This window comes from Phascolarctos cinereus, unplaced genomic scaffold (assembly GCF_003287225.1).
Source record: "Phascolarctos cinereus isolate Bilbo 61053 unplaced genomic scaffold, phaCin_HiC Scaffold_4;HRSCAF=312, whole genome shotgun sequence".
In the NCBI taxonomy this organism is placed as follows: Eukaryota; Metazoa; Chordata; class Mammalia; order Diprotodontia; family Phascolarctidae; genus Phascolarctos; species Phascolarctos cinereus.
The window spans coordinates 592,878,001-592,894,773 of record NW_027555847.1 but is presented as its reverse complement, the minus strand read 5'-3'; the positions used below and the strand labels follow the sequence as shown (position 1 = coordinate 592,894,773).

The window sequence follows — 16,773 nt, the reverse complement described above, 5'->3', positions numbered from 1 at the left end:
GCAACAAGGAACATCGTTTTATGGCCCACTTGATGTGGTGGGGCAGAAAAGCCTTGGTCTCTCGGGTTGTCTGTTCCTTAACAACACCTCCTCTACCTGCCTGGCACACTCCCTCTGTTCTTCTTTGCTGTTTTTCTGGAACAACACCCCTCTACCCCCTCCGCACACCAAAATCTGGAAACTTCTAGACTTGGAACATTCTAGGCTAGCAATTCTGTTTGGTGGTTGATTGCCTGTGACCTTAGGGAGAGCGACCAAATCTAGCCTTCCTAAGCAGGAAGCCTCCCTATAAAAACACCCCAACAGTTCTTCTCCAGGATCAGTCATCAGTCTAGCCCTGATCCTGAAGCTATCTGAGATGCCCTAACATGGACCCATTCATCCTAAATCATCATAAGACTCCTCCTTCCTGCAATGTCCTAAAGACCATCATGCCCAGTGCTCCCTAATGACATCCTTTTCCCTCCCCATCTGTAAGCACTCAATAACTGTTTTCATTGTGAGGGAGTTCGATGGGCTACCTTAGTTTGGAGCTGTTGGTCCTGGCCCCAGTGTAAAAACGGGGCAAATGATCTATCCTGGTGCCCTCCCCTCCTTCTCCTTGTCCATCACTCCTTTGGATTGTCTCCAGTTAAGCCATGTGGCCTTTCCTTTGAGACCTTCACTAAAACATACCAAATAAAATGGCCTTTTGCTTTCAGCCAAGACTGTTTCATTTAATTTTCCACGAAATTCTTTAGTCCCAGCAATGAGCTCTGACACATCATCTTTCCTTGTAGTACTTGGGAGCACAAGCAAAGATACAAAAGTAGAGATAACTGCAACATAGTGATGATGGTAATTCGTATTTACATAATATTTTAAAGGTTTACAAAGTACTTGCACCAAACAGACAAAAATGAAGATAATTGCAGCATAGTAATGATGATACTTGATTTACAAAATACTTTAAAGGTTTACAAAGTACTTGCACTTGAGGCAGTGGGTACAAGTAGCAGATACAGTACTTGACTTGGAAAAACCTTGGAAAAACTCAGGAAGACCTGAGTTTAAATCCTGTTGCAACATTTAATATCTATATGGCCTTGGCAAGTAACCTAACCTCTCAGTTTCTTCATCTGTGAAATGGGCATAATAGTAGCAACTACCTCACAGGGTTGTTCAGAGAGTCAAATGAGATAATATATGTAAAGGATTCTGTAAACCCTAAAACACTGTGCAAATGTTAATTGTTATTATCTTGTAGAGTACAAGGAGAAATTCTAATGGTAAGTTGAGATTCTAAACAAAGTCATCATATATGCTTTCACATTCGGTGACAATGAAAATCTGGGCACAGGGAAGGAAGTTGAAAATTATGATTTGAAGTCAAGAAATGAAAAAAGACCAAAGGCTTGTAGATTACTAAGAAACTTCATACCTGCAAAGCTTTTTAAGAAAAAAGAATGAAAGGAAAGCATTAGGTGTGGCAATCACCAAGGAACATCACAAGAGATGAAATAGATAATATCTTCACAAAACAGAAAATGGCTTTACTGAATTACTTCAGATCCAGCTGTCTATATATGATTGAACAGTTGACTGGTTAGATCAAAGGTCACAATCATTACCAAAATTTTTTTTTGAAAGATGAGAAGAAATGGCATGCAGTTACAGCCATTCGAAACCAGACTGTTTAAGCAAACTCCTCAGATTGAAAAATGATCAGAAATAAAGAACACAACACTTGTAAATTCTTACGGAAGGTGTCACCATGACGCAGAGCTTAAACTAAAGCAGGGCTTCTTAAACTTTTTCCACTCGAGGACCCCTTCAGCACCTCTTAAACTGTTTAAGAAGAGCTGCAAGAACCCAAACCCATGCCTGCCAAGAAGCATTTGCTCTCCTTTCTAAGAACAGAAAAATGGTAGACAAGAAAGCACGAATTTAGAACACCAACTCATTTACAAGACATCGTGGAAGAGGAGGATGAAAAAGTGCAAGCAATTTTGGCTCACAAAACAGTAAATAGCAATTGAGAAGAAAATGAGACACTGTAGAACCTCATAAGTCAGAATTTCTCAAGAGCATTTTTACACTAACTGGAAGGAGCACAACAAAGAGTTGTGAAATGGAACAGGTCTGCAAGCATTTTTTTATGGGTTCTCCATTCTTGTTAATGATGATTGGGGCAGCTAGGCTGCACCAGTGTTGGGCCTGGAGACAGGAAGTTCTGAATTCCAATCCAGCCTCAGACACCTACTAGCTGTGTGACCCTGGACAAGTCACTTCTCTGTTTGCCTCAATTTCCTCATCTGTAACACAGGGATAATAATAGCACTTGTCTCCCAGGGTTGTGAGATTCAAATGAGATATTAATTGTAAAGCACTTAGCACAGTACCTGGCATAGTAAGCACTATGTAGATGTTAGCTATTGTTATTGTTGTTTGTTGTTAGTGGAAGAAGCATATTGGATTTCATCACCTCAATATTCAGGGTACTATGTGAGGAAGTGGTAAATTCAGCAATGTGACTGGACTTAACCAAATATACAGAAGTTTGCTGGAGGGAACACAAACTTAATGTTAATAAATTTCAAGGTTTCTCAAAAAAGAGAAAGGTCCAAAAGACTATAAAAAATTTATGCACACACACACACACACACACACACACACTATTATCCACACATACTACTCATAGACCTACTTTCCCATCTCTAGAAAAATTTTGTGTGAAAGGTTTTTGTAGATGATGAAAACAAAAGGACAACAGGCAAGGCTTTTGCAGTTTTCTATAGCAAACTACATCTTCATAGTCACACTATTGACTGAGATATATAGAATATAAGGTCCCCCTGTGTCTGTTGCTTTTTTGTAACAAAAAGTCATTTGATTTGGTAGAGCAAATGGGCCTTTAAAGACATTCTTCAAGCAAGTTTTAACACATTTGTTAAATCAACAAATTAAGACATTTAAGTACCTACTATATGCCAGGCACCATGCTAAATGCACACAAGATCCCATGATAGTTGCAACCACAGAGTTAACTTTCTTCAATAATCTGTTGAGTAGTAACAATCAAGAGAGGCATTAAGTGAGAATTACATGTTTAGCAGAGGTATTTGCAATTATAATTGAAAGTAAGCTGCATAAAATTCCAATCAAAGAGGGATTCCTTGTCAACACTGAGATTCTCCAGATGTTCCTGTGACTTTAAAGCCCAGAACACTATAAGGCCTTCAGAATGAGCTCTAGTTACTTGAAAGAGATCAGCCTAGCTATTCACATCAGGAAAAAAATTGTGATGAAGAACGTGTATCACACAGATAATGACATGTAGTTGAACGGGAAGTTCAGTTCTATGTCTGTCTTGGACAGACACTACAGATAGTCAGTGAACTGGGCCCAGAACCAACTAGGAGAAGACCAGGCATTAAATTTAGTAAAGTATACAGTGTTTTTGATGACATCCAGCTTTTTGTTGCTACTAAAGCATATGCATTTACAACACTTATTCTCCATTACAAAAAACATCTTCCCAGTGATTCTCTGTAGTTTTGCCTCATAGAACATGACAGTTTCAGAAGAATCAAATTGCAAGAGATTCAAAGAGAAAGATGCGTGATAAGTGTAAGAAAGATGTAAAAAGTCTGTTTCACGTGAAAGGCAGCTTCAGGAAGACCTTGGTTCAAATCTCAGCTCAGACTCATCTCAGTATCTCAGTTTCCCTCTCTATAAAAACAAAAAGATTGAACTCAATAAACATGTAAGATCCTTTCTACCTCTAAATCAATGTTCCTATGCTTTGCATGTTAGAAGTGGCAAAAAAAACCCCACAAAAAACCAAAACTACTTACTTTAATTACCAGAACAGTAGAAGCTTCTGTCATGTAACTAGTGATGAATGACAGCTCCACTGTCTGAGGGCAGCAATGATATTTGCAGAGGATTAAAAGAACCATAGACAAACCTCTAGCTCATTTGATAGATTTTCTGTGAAGGAAAATTGTGGACAAGAATCACTGGCACTGGAGTCAGGAGGACCTGAGTTCAAATCCAGCCTCAGACATATGACACTTGCTAGCTCTGTGACCCTGGGCAAGTCATTTAACCCCAATTGCCTCACCAAAAAAAAAAAAACTTGTGCACAAGAATCAAAGGATGAGAATCTTCAACAGAAAGAATGTTCCCACATGATAGCTACAGTATAGGCAGTGTGGATAAAGGACAGGATTTGGTCAAGAGGACTCAGGTTCAGATCCTGCCTCTGATACTTCCTGGTAGTGACCATGGGCAAAACATGCCCTCTCTTAGCCTGAGTGTCCTCATCTGAAAAACTAGAGACAAGCCCTGTAGTACCTTCTTCCCAGGGCTGTTGGGAGAGTCAAATGAGATAATGTATATATCACTTTGTAAGCTTTAACGAACTGTTTAGATAAATGTTAGCTATTATTGTCTTTTCTTTACCATTACTCCTCTCCCTATTTTATGTTCTTCTGTAATTTTCATGGAAAATACCTTTTAAATACCTACAGGTTTGGTATGATGTCATCAGGGGTAGGAAGGGTTACAGAAAGAGAGAGGGCTGGATCTTCTCCCTAAAGGGGACCTGGGTTTGGGAGATCTAGGTAAGCAGTAGCATCTTGAAACCTGAAGAGGCTGCTGGGAAGCTGAGATCCATCTTGGTAGGTGAGTGAGAAATCACGTGGTGATAAGATTCAGACAGCCTGTTGCATCCTATGATACCACAGAATATATAATTAATGAGCTGATTCTGTGTTTAATTTATGTTTAGTTGCAGATGGAAGAAATAGCCGAAGATTTTATACTCAAGAAACGTGGAGAGAAAATTGGGGTTTGGAAGGCAAGTATTGTACTTTCTTTCTTAGAAGATCCATTCTTTCTGTCAGAGTATTATTTTTCTGTACCCTCATGCTTTGAAGACTCATACTGGAAACATGACTCTCAGCCACAAAGACCAAAATTGTCAGCATCTTAACTTATTAAAGGAATCTGAGGAGGGTTGACACAATAGTAAGCTATTCATCCCAGCATAGGTTATTGAGCATATATCAATAAAAGTAGTTTCTTTTCAAACACAAAAGAGAAAGTAGAATATGTAATCAAATCAACGGGTTAAATTATCTCACAAAATCACTTGGATTTAGGATTACATTTCAGCATTATCAGAATTAAGATAAATATCATTTTAATAATAATTAAAATCATGTACTTCATTTGAGATGTGCCAATTTTGCATCTTAAAGAGCATGAAATCTTCTCAGCAATACAATGATCTAAGACAATTCCAAAAGACTCATGATGGAAAATGCTATCCACAGCCAAAAAAAGAACTATGGAGTCTGAATGCAGATCTTTTTTATTTGTTTTTTCTTTCTTGTGGTTTTTCCCTTTCGTTCTGATTCTTCTTTCACAACATGACTAATGTGGAAATATGTTTAATACGGTTGTACATGTATAGCCTATATCAGATTGCACGCTGTCTTGGGGTGGGAGGAAAGGAAGGAGGAGAAAATTTGGAACTCAAAATTTTATAAAAGTGAATGTTGAAAACCATCTATACGTGTAATTAGAAAAAAATAAAATACTTAATAAGTGGGAGGGGAAGAGCATAAAATCAGACTTGTTGCCAGAATGCAAATTTGTGCATGATTATCCATTTTCTTACTAAAAACCGAGTAAAACACGCACTTTTCAGTGCATGAAAGAAAGCAGCAACTCCCACCAGTAGCTAGAGTAAAGGCATTAGTCCCTCTGCCACTGAGAAGCTTCTTGTAAGAGAGAAACCAAGTATCAGCTCTGGAGAGTTGTGACATTTCCTGTGTGTCTGTCTGTTTTTCCTCTACTGTGTGGTGTGTGTCCCTGGGAAAATATTGTATATGACACTGTTCAGCAAGCTACCTGAGATTCAAGGTATGAAGTACACAAAGTACACAAGATGACAACATCTTCTGAGCTTTTTTCTGTATACAGGTGTGCTTACGCCAAAGGTCTGGGACTCAGATACATTCTACCTTCTAGTAGTTTCACTACAATAATTCAAACTAGAACCAAGTGATTCACTAAATCCTCCACCACTTTAAAGCCCCTAGAGCCTGGACATCTACTTGGTTATCCAGTCTCTAATTCCTTCTTGATCTAATCAAAGAGATGCTTACCTCATAAAGAGATCACAGGGCATAAACCATCTTGTTTGCACATTTAAAACATCACAGTACACCATTCTTCCTCTTAACACTTTGTAATTCCATTAATTGAAGTGAAGATGGAACCTCATCCTTGGATAGTTAGAAAGACTTCAAACAGATTCTCATCGTAGTATGGTAATGTGATATAAATCACAAAAATAGAATTATTCTGAAACTCCAGTATATTTTTTTCTATTAAAATTTTAAGATTCCCTTAACAAGATAGCTTTTTCTTAAAATTTTAAAAGACTTTTGATTTAAATACTGAGTTACTTGAAATTGTCCAGTGGCCAAGGACTTGACATATTGAAAAAAAACAACCACAGGAAGTTTGGCCTATTTGCAATAAATGAAAAAAGGAAGACAAAAGGAAATTGAAATTAAATGGAGGAATGGTTAGCAGGGTCTCCTTGGAGAGAGAAAGGCTTTGTTGCAGTTGGCTTCATCTGTTGCCGAAGAACAACAGGAAACATTTCACAGGAAACTCATTTTGCCTTGAAGTTTTCATGATGCACATACATAAAAAGACCACTATGAAAATAATTCATCTTAAGCATCAGTATCTGTTTTAAAGGGTAAAGAAGTTGAGACATTCTGTGAAGAGCTTGACAACATATACCAAGCCAAGTCAACATATATTCTGAATCGTTGATTTCAATGAAAAGATGAGCACAGGAGAGGTTAGTGGAGAAAATAGATTGGAAAATATGTTTCACGTTTAAGTAACGAAAGAGAAGACAAAGGCTTATAGACAACTTGAAAGACTCATACCTCTATGTTGTGATTGCTTTCCTTAAGAAGATAATCTGAAGGCATTGGACATGGCAAGCATTGAACAACACCACATGTACACATGAAATGGATTATTTCTTAACAGGCAGGAAATTACAGTTTACTGATGTAGGGTTCATGTCAGAATCATCTGTCTCTGTGTAGTTACATCACCAGCTAGTTATAGCAGAGATCAGAATCAACACTAAATTAAGGGGAAACATTATGAGAAGACACTGCATACAGCTACACTAGCTAGAATTTGAACCATTCAAATGAGTTATTGACACCCAAAATACATGGGAGGCAATAAAAGGTAAAAATATTGATCTTTTATTATCCCTGTTTCTTACAGAAATTCAACCAATATAAGGCACCCCTCAATGTAGAAAAAACATTCACCTTAGGATCATTCTGGTTATAAAGGATTATATAAATTTTGGAGGAACAAAGTATTCTTTTTAAAAAATTTTCTCTGTAATGGAGCTTTCAGTAGAAAGATAGTACTTCCAAAATGATTTAATATGAAATATAGTTTGGATGAGAGGCAACATAATGTAGTAAATAGAAGATTGACCTTGGAATTAGGAATGCCCAGGTTCAAGTATGCCTCTGGCATGCTCTAGCTATATGACCTTGGGCAAGCCATTGAAACTCTTAGTCCTCCAGGCAAATCTCTAAAAGAAGGGAAGATTACCTGATAATCTGCATTGATAAGAGGAGTTTCCGCCAACAAAATCTCCCTACATTGATGAAAACCCAAATCCCAGATTTAAATCCCATTAAAATAACATGATAATAGCTTAAACATAGTGGCTAACTTGAGTTTTTATATTCCTTAACCTCCAGAATATACTCAAAATATCCATTTCAGGATCAGAATGTTAACCCTTACAGATTCTTTACTATTTTTCCTTTTGTAGAATTACAGAATCTTAGAGCTGAAACTGCTTTTAAAAGTCCCTTAATCCTTCCTTAAGAATCATTAAAATTAAACTCTCCTAGAATAAGTATCTTTTTAAAAGTATTTATAATTTTCTTAACATTCTTTTTAAGTTTTTAGTTCCAGATTTGCTCCCTACCTCCCAAAACTTTCTCCACCCACTGAGAAGGCAAACAATATGAAATCAAAAATACATATGAAATCATGCAAAACATGTCAGCCATATTGCAGGGGGGAAAAGCAGAAGAAAGAAAAGAAAGAAAGAAAGAAAGAAAGAAAGAAAGAAAGAAAGAAAGAAAGAAAGAAAGAAAGAAAGAAAGAAAGAAAGAAAGAAAGAAAGAAAGAAAGAAAGAAAGAAAGAAAGAAAGAAAGAAAGAAAGAGAAAAGAAAGAAAGAAAGGAAAGAAAGAAAGAAAAAGAAAGAAAAAAGTGAGAAAATTATACTTCAGTTTGCACTCAGCATTCATCAGTTCTCTCTCTGGAGGTGGATAGCATTTTTTTCATTATGAATCCTGTGGAATTGTTTTGGATCGCTATATTGATCAGAATAACCAAGTTACTGTGTACAATGTTCTCCCAGTTCTTCTCACTTCACTTTGCATCAGTTCATATAAGTCTGGTTATATATTTTTTTTTCTGAACCACCCCCCTATCATCATTTCTTATAGCACAATAGCGTTCTATCACATTCATATGCAGCAACTTCTTCAGCTGATAAGGATGGGATCTAGACCCAAAAAGGAAAAACCCAGGACTTTCCCACGTGGCCAAATCTCTGGCCTTTGCCTGAGGCTGTACAATCCCATCAACTGGCCTTTTATTATTGCCTACACTCAACTTCCCAATTCTGTTACCCTTACCCTAGCCTAGCCCTCCATTGTCTTACCTACCTATGGCCCCAGGCCACTTCCCACCCTTAATCCTAGCTAGGCTCCATTCTCTCTTGGCCAAGGTCCAGGTCTCTGGCATTCTATTACCTCACAGTCCCACAAACTACTTGGCCACTCCTAGATCCCTCCCACAGTCTTTCTGTATTTTAAGGTCCATCTTGTCTCCATTAAGGTGCTCAGATTCTTAAAATCTAGCCACCACTCAGATTCTTATAACCTAGCCAATAGCTTATTAATATTCAGACTCCTTAAGAGTGCCCAATATGACAGATATTCTAATAAACCTAGTCTTTGGCTGAAAGAAGGCTTGGGTCGAATTCTTTTGGCCAGGACCCAGGTGTTGTGATCTCAGGGTCCTAGCACCCCTAAACCTCATCACAGCCGTAGCTCAATTGATGAGTATCCCCTCAGTCTCCAATTCTTTGCCACCACAAAAAAATCTACTATAAATATTTGTGTGTGTGTGTGTGTGTGTGTGTGTGTGTGTGTGTGTGTGTGTGTGTTATATCCTTTTTCTTTTACCTCTTTGGGGTACAGACCCAGTAGTGCTATTGGTGGATCAAAGGGTATACACTGTCTTATAGTCTTTTGGGCATAGTTCCTGATTCTTCTCCAGAATGGTTGAATTAGTTGAACTAGTGAACTTGATTATTAGTTCATTAATATGCCTATTTTCCCTTATCCCCTCCAGCATTTGTCATTTCTTAAAGGTGGTACCTCAGAATTGTTTTAATTTGCCTTTCTCCAATCAAGAGTGATTTAGATGGGGCAGCTAGAGTATAGAGCTTGGGGGTTGGAATCAGGAGGACCTGACATTTACTAGCTGTGTGATCTTGAGCAAGTCACTTAACCCTGATTGCCTCACTAAAAACCAAAACAAACAAACAAAAAAAGAGTGATTTAGAGCATTTTTTCATATGACTACAGGTAGCTTTGATTTCTTTTGAAAACTGCCTGTTCATATCCTTTAATCATTTATCAACTGGGGAATGGCTCTTCTTTTTTATAAATTTGACTCAGTTCCCTATATATTTGAGAAATGAGGCCTTTATCAGAGAAACTTGCTGTAAAATTTTTTATAAACTTAATTATCTATGGTACCTTTTACAAAATGTAGTATCCCTAATTATCTCTTTCAGTTAGGTTTTATTTTTGCTTTCGTTTTGTCTGAGATCATGATTGCCACCCCTCCCCTCTTTACTTCAGCTGAATTGTAATGGGCTCTTCTCCAGCCTTTCACTTCAACTCTATGTGTGTCTGTTTCAAGTGTGTCTCTTGTAAACAATGTATTGTTAGATTCTGGTTTCTAATGCATTCTGCTATCTGCTTTGGTTTTATGGGTGAGTTCATCTCATTCACATTCACAGTTATGATTACTAACTGTATATCTTTCTCCATATAATTTTCTTCTGTTTATTCTTCTTTCTCTTTCTGGTCCCTCATCAAAAGTCTATTTTGCTTCTAACCACCACCTTCCTAATTGCCTTCCACTGCACATCTCCTCTCCCCTCCCCCCATATGTCTTACCCCCTTTTCCTTCTATCTCCCTATTGGGTTAGATAGATTACCATGCCCAGCTGAGTGTGTGCATGTGTGTGTGTGTGTGTGTGTGTGTGTGTGTGTGTGTGTGTGCGTGTGTGTGAAAGACAGAGAAAGAGAGAGAGAGAGGGACAGAGAGAGACAGAGACTGAAAGTGAGATTCCAGCATTGCCTGCCACCACCACCCCTCCAGCCAACATTTTCCCTTCATTATAAAAGCTCTTCCTTACATGCCTCCTTTATGTAAGAAAATCTGTCCCATCCTACCTCTCCCTTCCCCCTTCTCCAAGTGCATTCCTCTTTCTAACCCCTACATTTTTTTTTTGGAGATCATCCCAACATAATGGATTCACACCCATGCCCTCTGTCTATGCAGGCTCCTCTTAACTGCTCCAATAAAGATAAAGTTCTTCCAAGTTGCAGGTGTCCTCTTACTATATAGGAATGTAAACAGTTTAACACCATTGAGTCCCTTACATTTACTCTTTGAGGTTTAAGTTTTTATGCTTCTGTTTGAATGTCAGATTTTCTATTCAGCTCTGTTCTTTTTTTTTCTTTGCCTGTTTTATTTTCATTACTTTTTTTAAAAAATAGTATTTTATTTTTTCCAATTACTTGTAAAGACAATTTTTTAACATTCTTGTTTTAAATGAAATTTTCAGTTCCATTTTTTTCCCCATCCTTCCCCTTACTCCTCCCTAAAATGGTAAGCAATTTGATATAGGTTGTATATGTGCAATCATGTAAAATATATGTCCATATTAGTCATACTATGAAAGAAGAAACAGAACAACAGGAAAAAACTGAAAAAAGTAAAGTGAAAATAATACGCTTCAATCTGCATTCAGATTCCATCAGTTCTTTCTCTAGGATGTGGATAGCATTTTCCATCATGAGTCTTGGAATTGTCTTGGGTCACTGTACTGCTGAGAAGCAGCTCTGGTCTTTTCATCAGGAATGCTTGGAAGTCCTCAATTTCATTATATATTCATTTTTTCCCTGAAAGATTATACTCAGTTTTACTGGGTAGGTCATTCTAGATTATAACCTGAGCTCCTTTGCCCTCTAAAATATCATATTCCAAGCCTTCTGTTCCTTTAATATGGAAGCTTCTAAATCTTGTGTGATCTTAACTGTGGCTCCATGATATTTGAATTGGTTTTTTCTGACTGCTTGCAATATTTTCTCCTTGATCTGGGAGCTCTAGAATTTGGCTATAATATTCCTAGGAGTTTTCATTTTGGGATTTCTTTCAGAAGGTGACTAGTGGGTTCTTTCAATTTCTGCTTGACCCCCTAGATCTAAGATATTAAGGCAGCTTTTCTTTTTTAAAATTTCTTAAAACATGTCTAGGCTCTTTTTTTGGTCATGGATTTCAGGTAGTTCAATAATTCTTAAATTATTTCTCTTCAATCTATTTTCCAGGTCAGTTGATTTTCCGATGAGATATTTCATATTTTCTTTTCCCCCCCTCACTTTTGACTTTGTTTTATTGTTTCTTTAAATCTCATGGAGTCATTAGCTTCCCCTTGCCCAATTCTAATCTTTAAGAAATCATTTTCTTTGGTGAGCTTTTGTACCTCTTTTTCCATTTTGGTCAAGTCTGCTTTTAAAAGCATTCTTTTCTTCAGTGAATTTTTGTGACTCTTACTATTTTACCCATTCTGCTTTTTAAGGTGTTATTTTCTTCAGTATTTTTTTAATGCTTCTTTTACCAAGCTAATTATCTTTCATAATTTTCTTGTATTGCTCTCATTTCTTTCCCCACTTTTTCTTCTACCATTCTTATCTTTTTCTTTAATGCTTCCAGGAATTCTTGCTGGCCTTGGGTCCAATTAGAATTTTCCTCTGAGGCTTCCTTGTAGCTATTTTTACATTGCTGTCTTCATCTAAGTTTGTGTCTTGGTCTTGCCTTTCATCATAGTATCTTTTCATGGTCAAGTTATAGTTTGGTTGTTTGCTGATTTTCCCAGCCTATTTCTTCACTTTAAATTTTATATTAAAGTTGGGCTCTGCTCTTCTGGGAGTGGGGAGGCACTGTGCCAAACTTCAGGCATTTTTGTGCTACAGTTTTCAGAGCTAGTTCTGGGTATCTGAAAGTTTTTGTTACCCTGGTAGTGTTATTCTGGGAGAGATACGGTCACTGCTCTCTTGATCTGCACTCTGGTTTTTACCCAGAAAGGGCCCTTGCTCCCCTGCAGCCCCAAATACTATTGCTCCTTCTTGCCCTGGAACTGTGACCAGGTCCCTTGTTCTCACACTCCTCTTGGCTCCAGGAAGCTGTGTGATCAAGACTTTTGCTCCCTTAGGACCAATCACAAATTCTTCTCTCTGCCCTTGTACTGCAACCTAGAACTGCTTATGGGCAATACAGATGCCAATCAACACCAACTGTGCCAGTAATAGGTCTTCTATAATCTTTTCTGACAATTTGTCTGACCCCCTGCCATCTCTGGGCTCAGAGCTCTTGAAGCTGCTGCTACTGTTGTCACAGCTGTCTCTAAGGCTCACCACTGGTGCTCTTGTGGTGTTACAGACCTGCACCCAACCCAGTGTTACAGACTTTCCTTGCTGACCTCCTAAATTGTTGTAGGCTAGAAAAGTGTCTCCCTCTGACCTTTTGTTGGCTCTGCTGCTCCAAAATTTGATTTGAGGCATTATTTTAAAGTTGTTTAGAGGGAAATATTAGGACAGTTCTTCAGGGTCCAACCGGTACTCCACCATCTTGGCTCCATAAGTATCTTTAAAAAAAAAAAGTTCCCAAAGCTGTTTCTTAACATCCCATAGCAATCTCTACCAAAGATTATTGATACTAATCATCAGGAATACTTTCTTGAAATCTAGTGTATCAATATATGCTATTACAGCAACATTTTTTTCTTTCTGTCCTTAGTAAATATCAGAACACTGATCACAGTTATGTGTATGTGTATTTACCTTTCATGTACATTTAATTTATGTGACAATATGACAATAGCAATAACTTTACCACTTTTTGTGGAATGGTTATGAATGGACAATAATACCTTTTTGTTGTATGATTGTGCTCAAGTATGCTATTTCTAACCATATCTTTTTATTGTTTTTTATGGAGTATAGCAGAATTTATTTCAGAGCCACCTTCAAGCAACATTATCTCTCTTATTATATGTAGTTATGTGTCAAGATCTGATCTTATCCCCAGCCCCACAGGCCAGTCACATGAACTAATATCCCTAACATAGTTTGCTTGCTCCACCCTGCAGGCCTCACGCAGGCCATCTCTTGGGATTGGCTCTCGTTCCAGCAAGAAGTACGCACCTGGCATCCGGTCTGAGGTAGGAGTTCAGGATCTCCTCCTTGATGGTGCCCCTTTCTGCTATTCTGACTGCTTGCCAGATTTCTGACTTTTTCTGTCGTACTTTGATCTAGTTAATCCCCATTTATTCCCTGGTTCTTGACTATTTACCTGTGTCTTGACTTTCATAAATGCGCATGTTCCCTCAGCTGACTTCTACAGGTCCAACAACATCTCAACTATCAGCTTCTAGGCACTTTGTGTTTCCGCTATTTTCTTGTGTTTGACTCCTATATTTCATTTCCAGGCTTCCCTTGACTCTGCCGTGGTGTCCTTTTTTGCTTTTTTTTCTCCCCTTCAGCTCCTTTAGACGCTGGTTGCTCTCTCAGAACCTGCTGCCATTTATGACTATTTCTTAATCCCATAAATTCCATGTGTTAAAAACTGATCAGAACCAATCATCTCCATTACTTCAGCTTCCTTGTTGCTGTCATTTTCTATAAATCAACAGTTTTTGTGGTTGCTCCATGCTTTCCATCAGTACAAGCTTCAAGTATTTCTTCAGACATTCTTGCTTGTAACTTACTGGTCACTTCACCTCACTATAAAGCCTGATTCCTGTATTGGTCCCCTCCATTATGCAATAATTCCTCGCAATTGGTCTTGGATAGATTCACAAAATCTCTGAGTTGAAAGGCATGTGAGCCATCTAGGCCAGCCTATGCCTGAACAAGAGTTCCCTTGACAATATCCTCTATGAGTGGGTTTTGTTAAAAAGTTTTTGTTAAAGCTTGTTAAAGACTTTTAGGGGAGAACCACATTATGTCTCCAAGCAGGCCATTCTTTTTCTAGGTAGCTCTAATTGTTAGGAAGTTTTTCACTTGCCTCAGGCCCAGATCTTCCTCTTGGAAACATTCAACCATGTCTTCCTAGTTCTCTCTGCAGCCCAGGAGAACAACTCTTCCCCAGGTTAACCCCTCAAATACTTGTAGCTCTCATGTCCCCACCTCAGTTTTTTCTCAACTCTTAGGTAACCAAACCAATTTCTTTCAACCAAACTTAATGTGATCATCCTAGACCCTCCTCCAGACACCCTCCAGTTTATCTCAATTTTTTTTTTAACCAGACCTATGATAGAGAGAGTGCCAAGTGAGGAACTTTAATGATGTACATCAGCACTTTCTCTTCAATTTAGTCTTAGTAGCCTGGGGCTTGTCCATAATCACACATCCAGTATGTAACAGATGCTAAACCTGATAACCCAGATCTTCCTGACCCTAATGCTGCTATATCTCCTTACTCTCCTTCCTAAAATGGAAGGAACTGAAGCTCATGTGCCGGCCAAAAGTGGTCTGAACAGGACAGAATAAAGAATGACTCCTTCACTTCAGCAGTCCTGACACTGCCTTTCAACATCTCTGAAGATCTCTGCAGCTTTGTTAATCACCAAGGCACACCCTTCACTCTGCCCCTAAAATTCCCAGATAACTTTCAGAAAAACCACTGTTTGTCTTTCCTGTCTCTTACTGAAGTGAAAAGAGTGCTTAATAGGAGGCAGGGACCCTGGGTTCAAAATCTGACTCTCCTACTTAAAACCTGAGTGACTTTATAAGTTATTTGCCTCAGTTTCCTCATCTGTAAATTGAGGAAGTTAGACAAGATTACCTCTGAGGTTCCTTCTGGTTTTCAATCTATGATTCTCTAAACTTTTATTTATAAAGTTGATTTTTTTAACCCAAGTACAAGGCTTTCCTTTGATCCTTAGTAAATTTCATCTAATTGAATTTGGTCAATATTCTAGCCTTTCAGGATCATTTTGGATCCTAAATCTGTCATCAAACATGTTACTGATTCCTCCTAGCTTTGCATCATTGGCAAATTTGATGTTTACCCCTGTCTCAGATTTCCTTATTGTTCACTCTGTCTCTCAAGTGGTAAACTCATCAGCTTCCTTGGGTTCAATCTTCTGTCTATAGATGACTCCCTGATCTATATATTTCATTTTCCACCAATAGTTCTGCTTGGTTATGACTCAAAAAGAACATCACACCCACACACCAGGGACCCCTTGGTTGTCCTCCCCCTTTTCATCTTCCTTTTGTATATTGCCTTCCTCATTAGGTCATAAGGTCCTTGGGGACAGGTATTGTCTTTCCTTTTCTTAATTATATCCCTAACCCTTAGCACAGTGCCTAGCACATAGGAGGTACTTAATCAATGTATATTGAATTTAACCAAATTTAATGTATCCAGCCCTATATTCTTCCTGAGCTCTAGTCCCTCATCAATGACTACCTATTGGACACTTCTAACAGATTAATCTATAGACATCTCAAGTTCAACATGTCTAAATAGAACCTCTTGTTAATTCCCTTCCCGCCTACCCCAACTCACTATGCATCCAAACTTCCCTATTACTCTTGAGGGCACTATCATCCTTCAATTCATCCAGCCTCACAGTCTCAATGTTATCCTTGATTCCTCAATCTCACTTGCCCTACATATCCAACTAGTTGCCAAGTCTTAACATCACTTTCTTGACATCTCTCCCATATATCCTTTTCTCTCCACTCACCCTTTAGTTGAGGCCCTCATTGCCTCTTTCTTGCCTGGACTATTTCAGCAGCCTTCTTATTACTCCCCTGGCTTCAATGTGCTCCCCACCACAGTCCATTCTCCATACAGCCACTAAAGTTATTTTCCTAAATCACAATTTTGACTCTAAGCACTCCCTTACTTAAAGGTAAACTCTTGTGGTTCCATATTGCCTCTAGGACAAAGTATAAACTCTGCCATTAAAAGCCCTTAGCATCATGGCTCCAACCTACCTTTCCAGCTTTGTTACACACTACTAACCCCTCCTGGCCTTCTTGCTGTTCCTTAGATAGGATAGTCCCTCCCTCATCTCTGTGCCTTTGCTAGAACTGCTCCCTATGCCTGAAATGCACTTCCTCCACATCCTTTGTCTCCTTTAGGACTCAGCTAAAGCACGCCCTTCTAAGAAAGCTTTCCTGATCCCCATAGCTGCTGATCTCTTCTTCCCCAAAATCCCCGTGCATTCATTTTACATGTATTCTTTACATACACCTGTATATGTGGTTCTCCCTCTTAGAATGTAAGCTCCCCGAGGGCAGGGACTTATTTTTATCTCTGTATCCCTTATGCT

General features: G+C 38.4%; 1 protein-coding gene across 1 annotated transcript in view; it reads left to right on the top strand.

The window, feature by feature from the left end:
* The window catches only part of RGS22 (regulator of G protein signaling 22), a 173,125-nt gene that overhangs the window by 131,919 nt on the left and 24,433 nt on the right, over positions 1-16,773 (top strand). Inside the window, exon 20 of the mRNA XM_078153679.1 lies at positions 4,775-4,843. Coding sequence (XP_078009805.1) covers positions 4,775-4,843 — 69 coding nt within the window. The remainder of the gene's footprint in view (positions 1-4,774; positions 4,844-16,773) is intronic.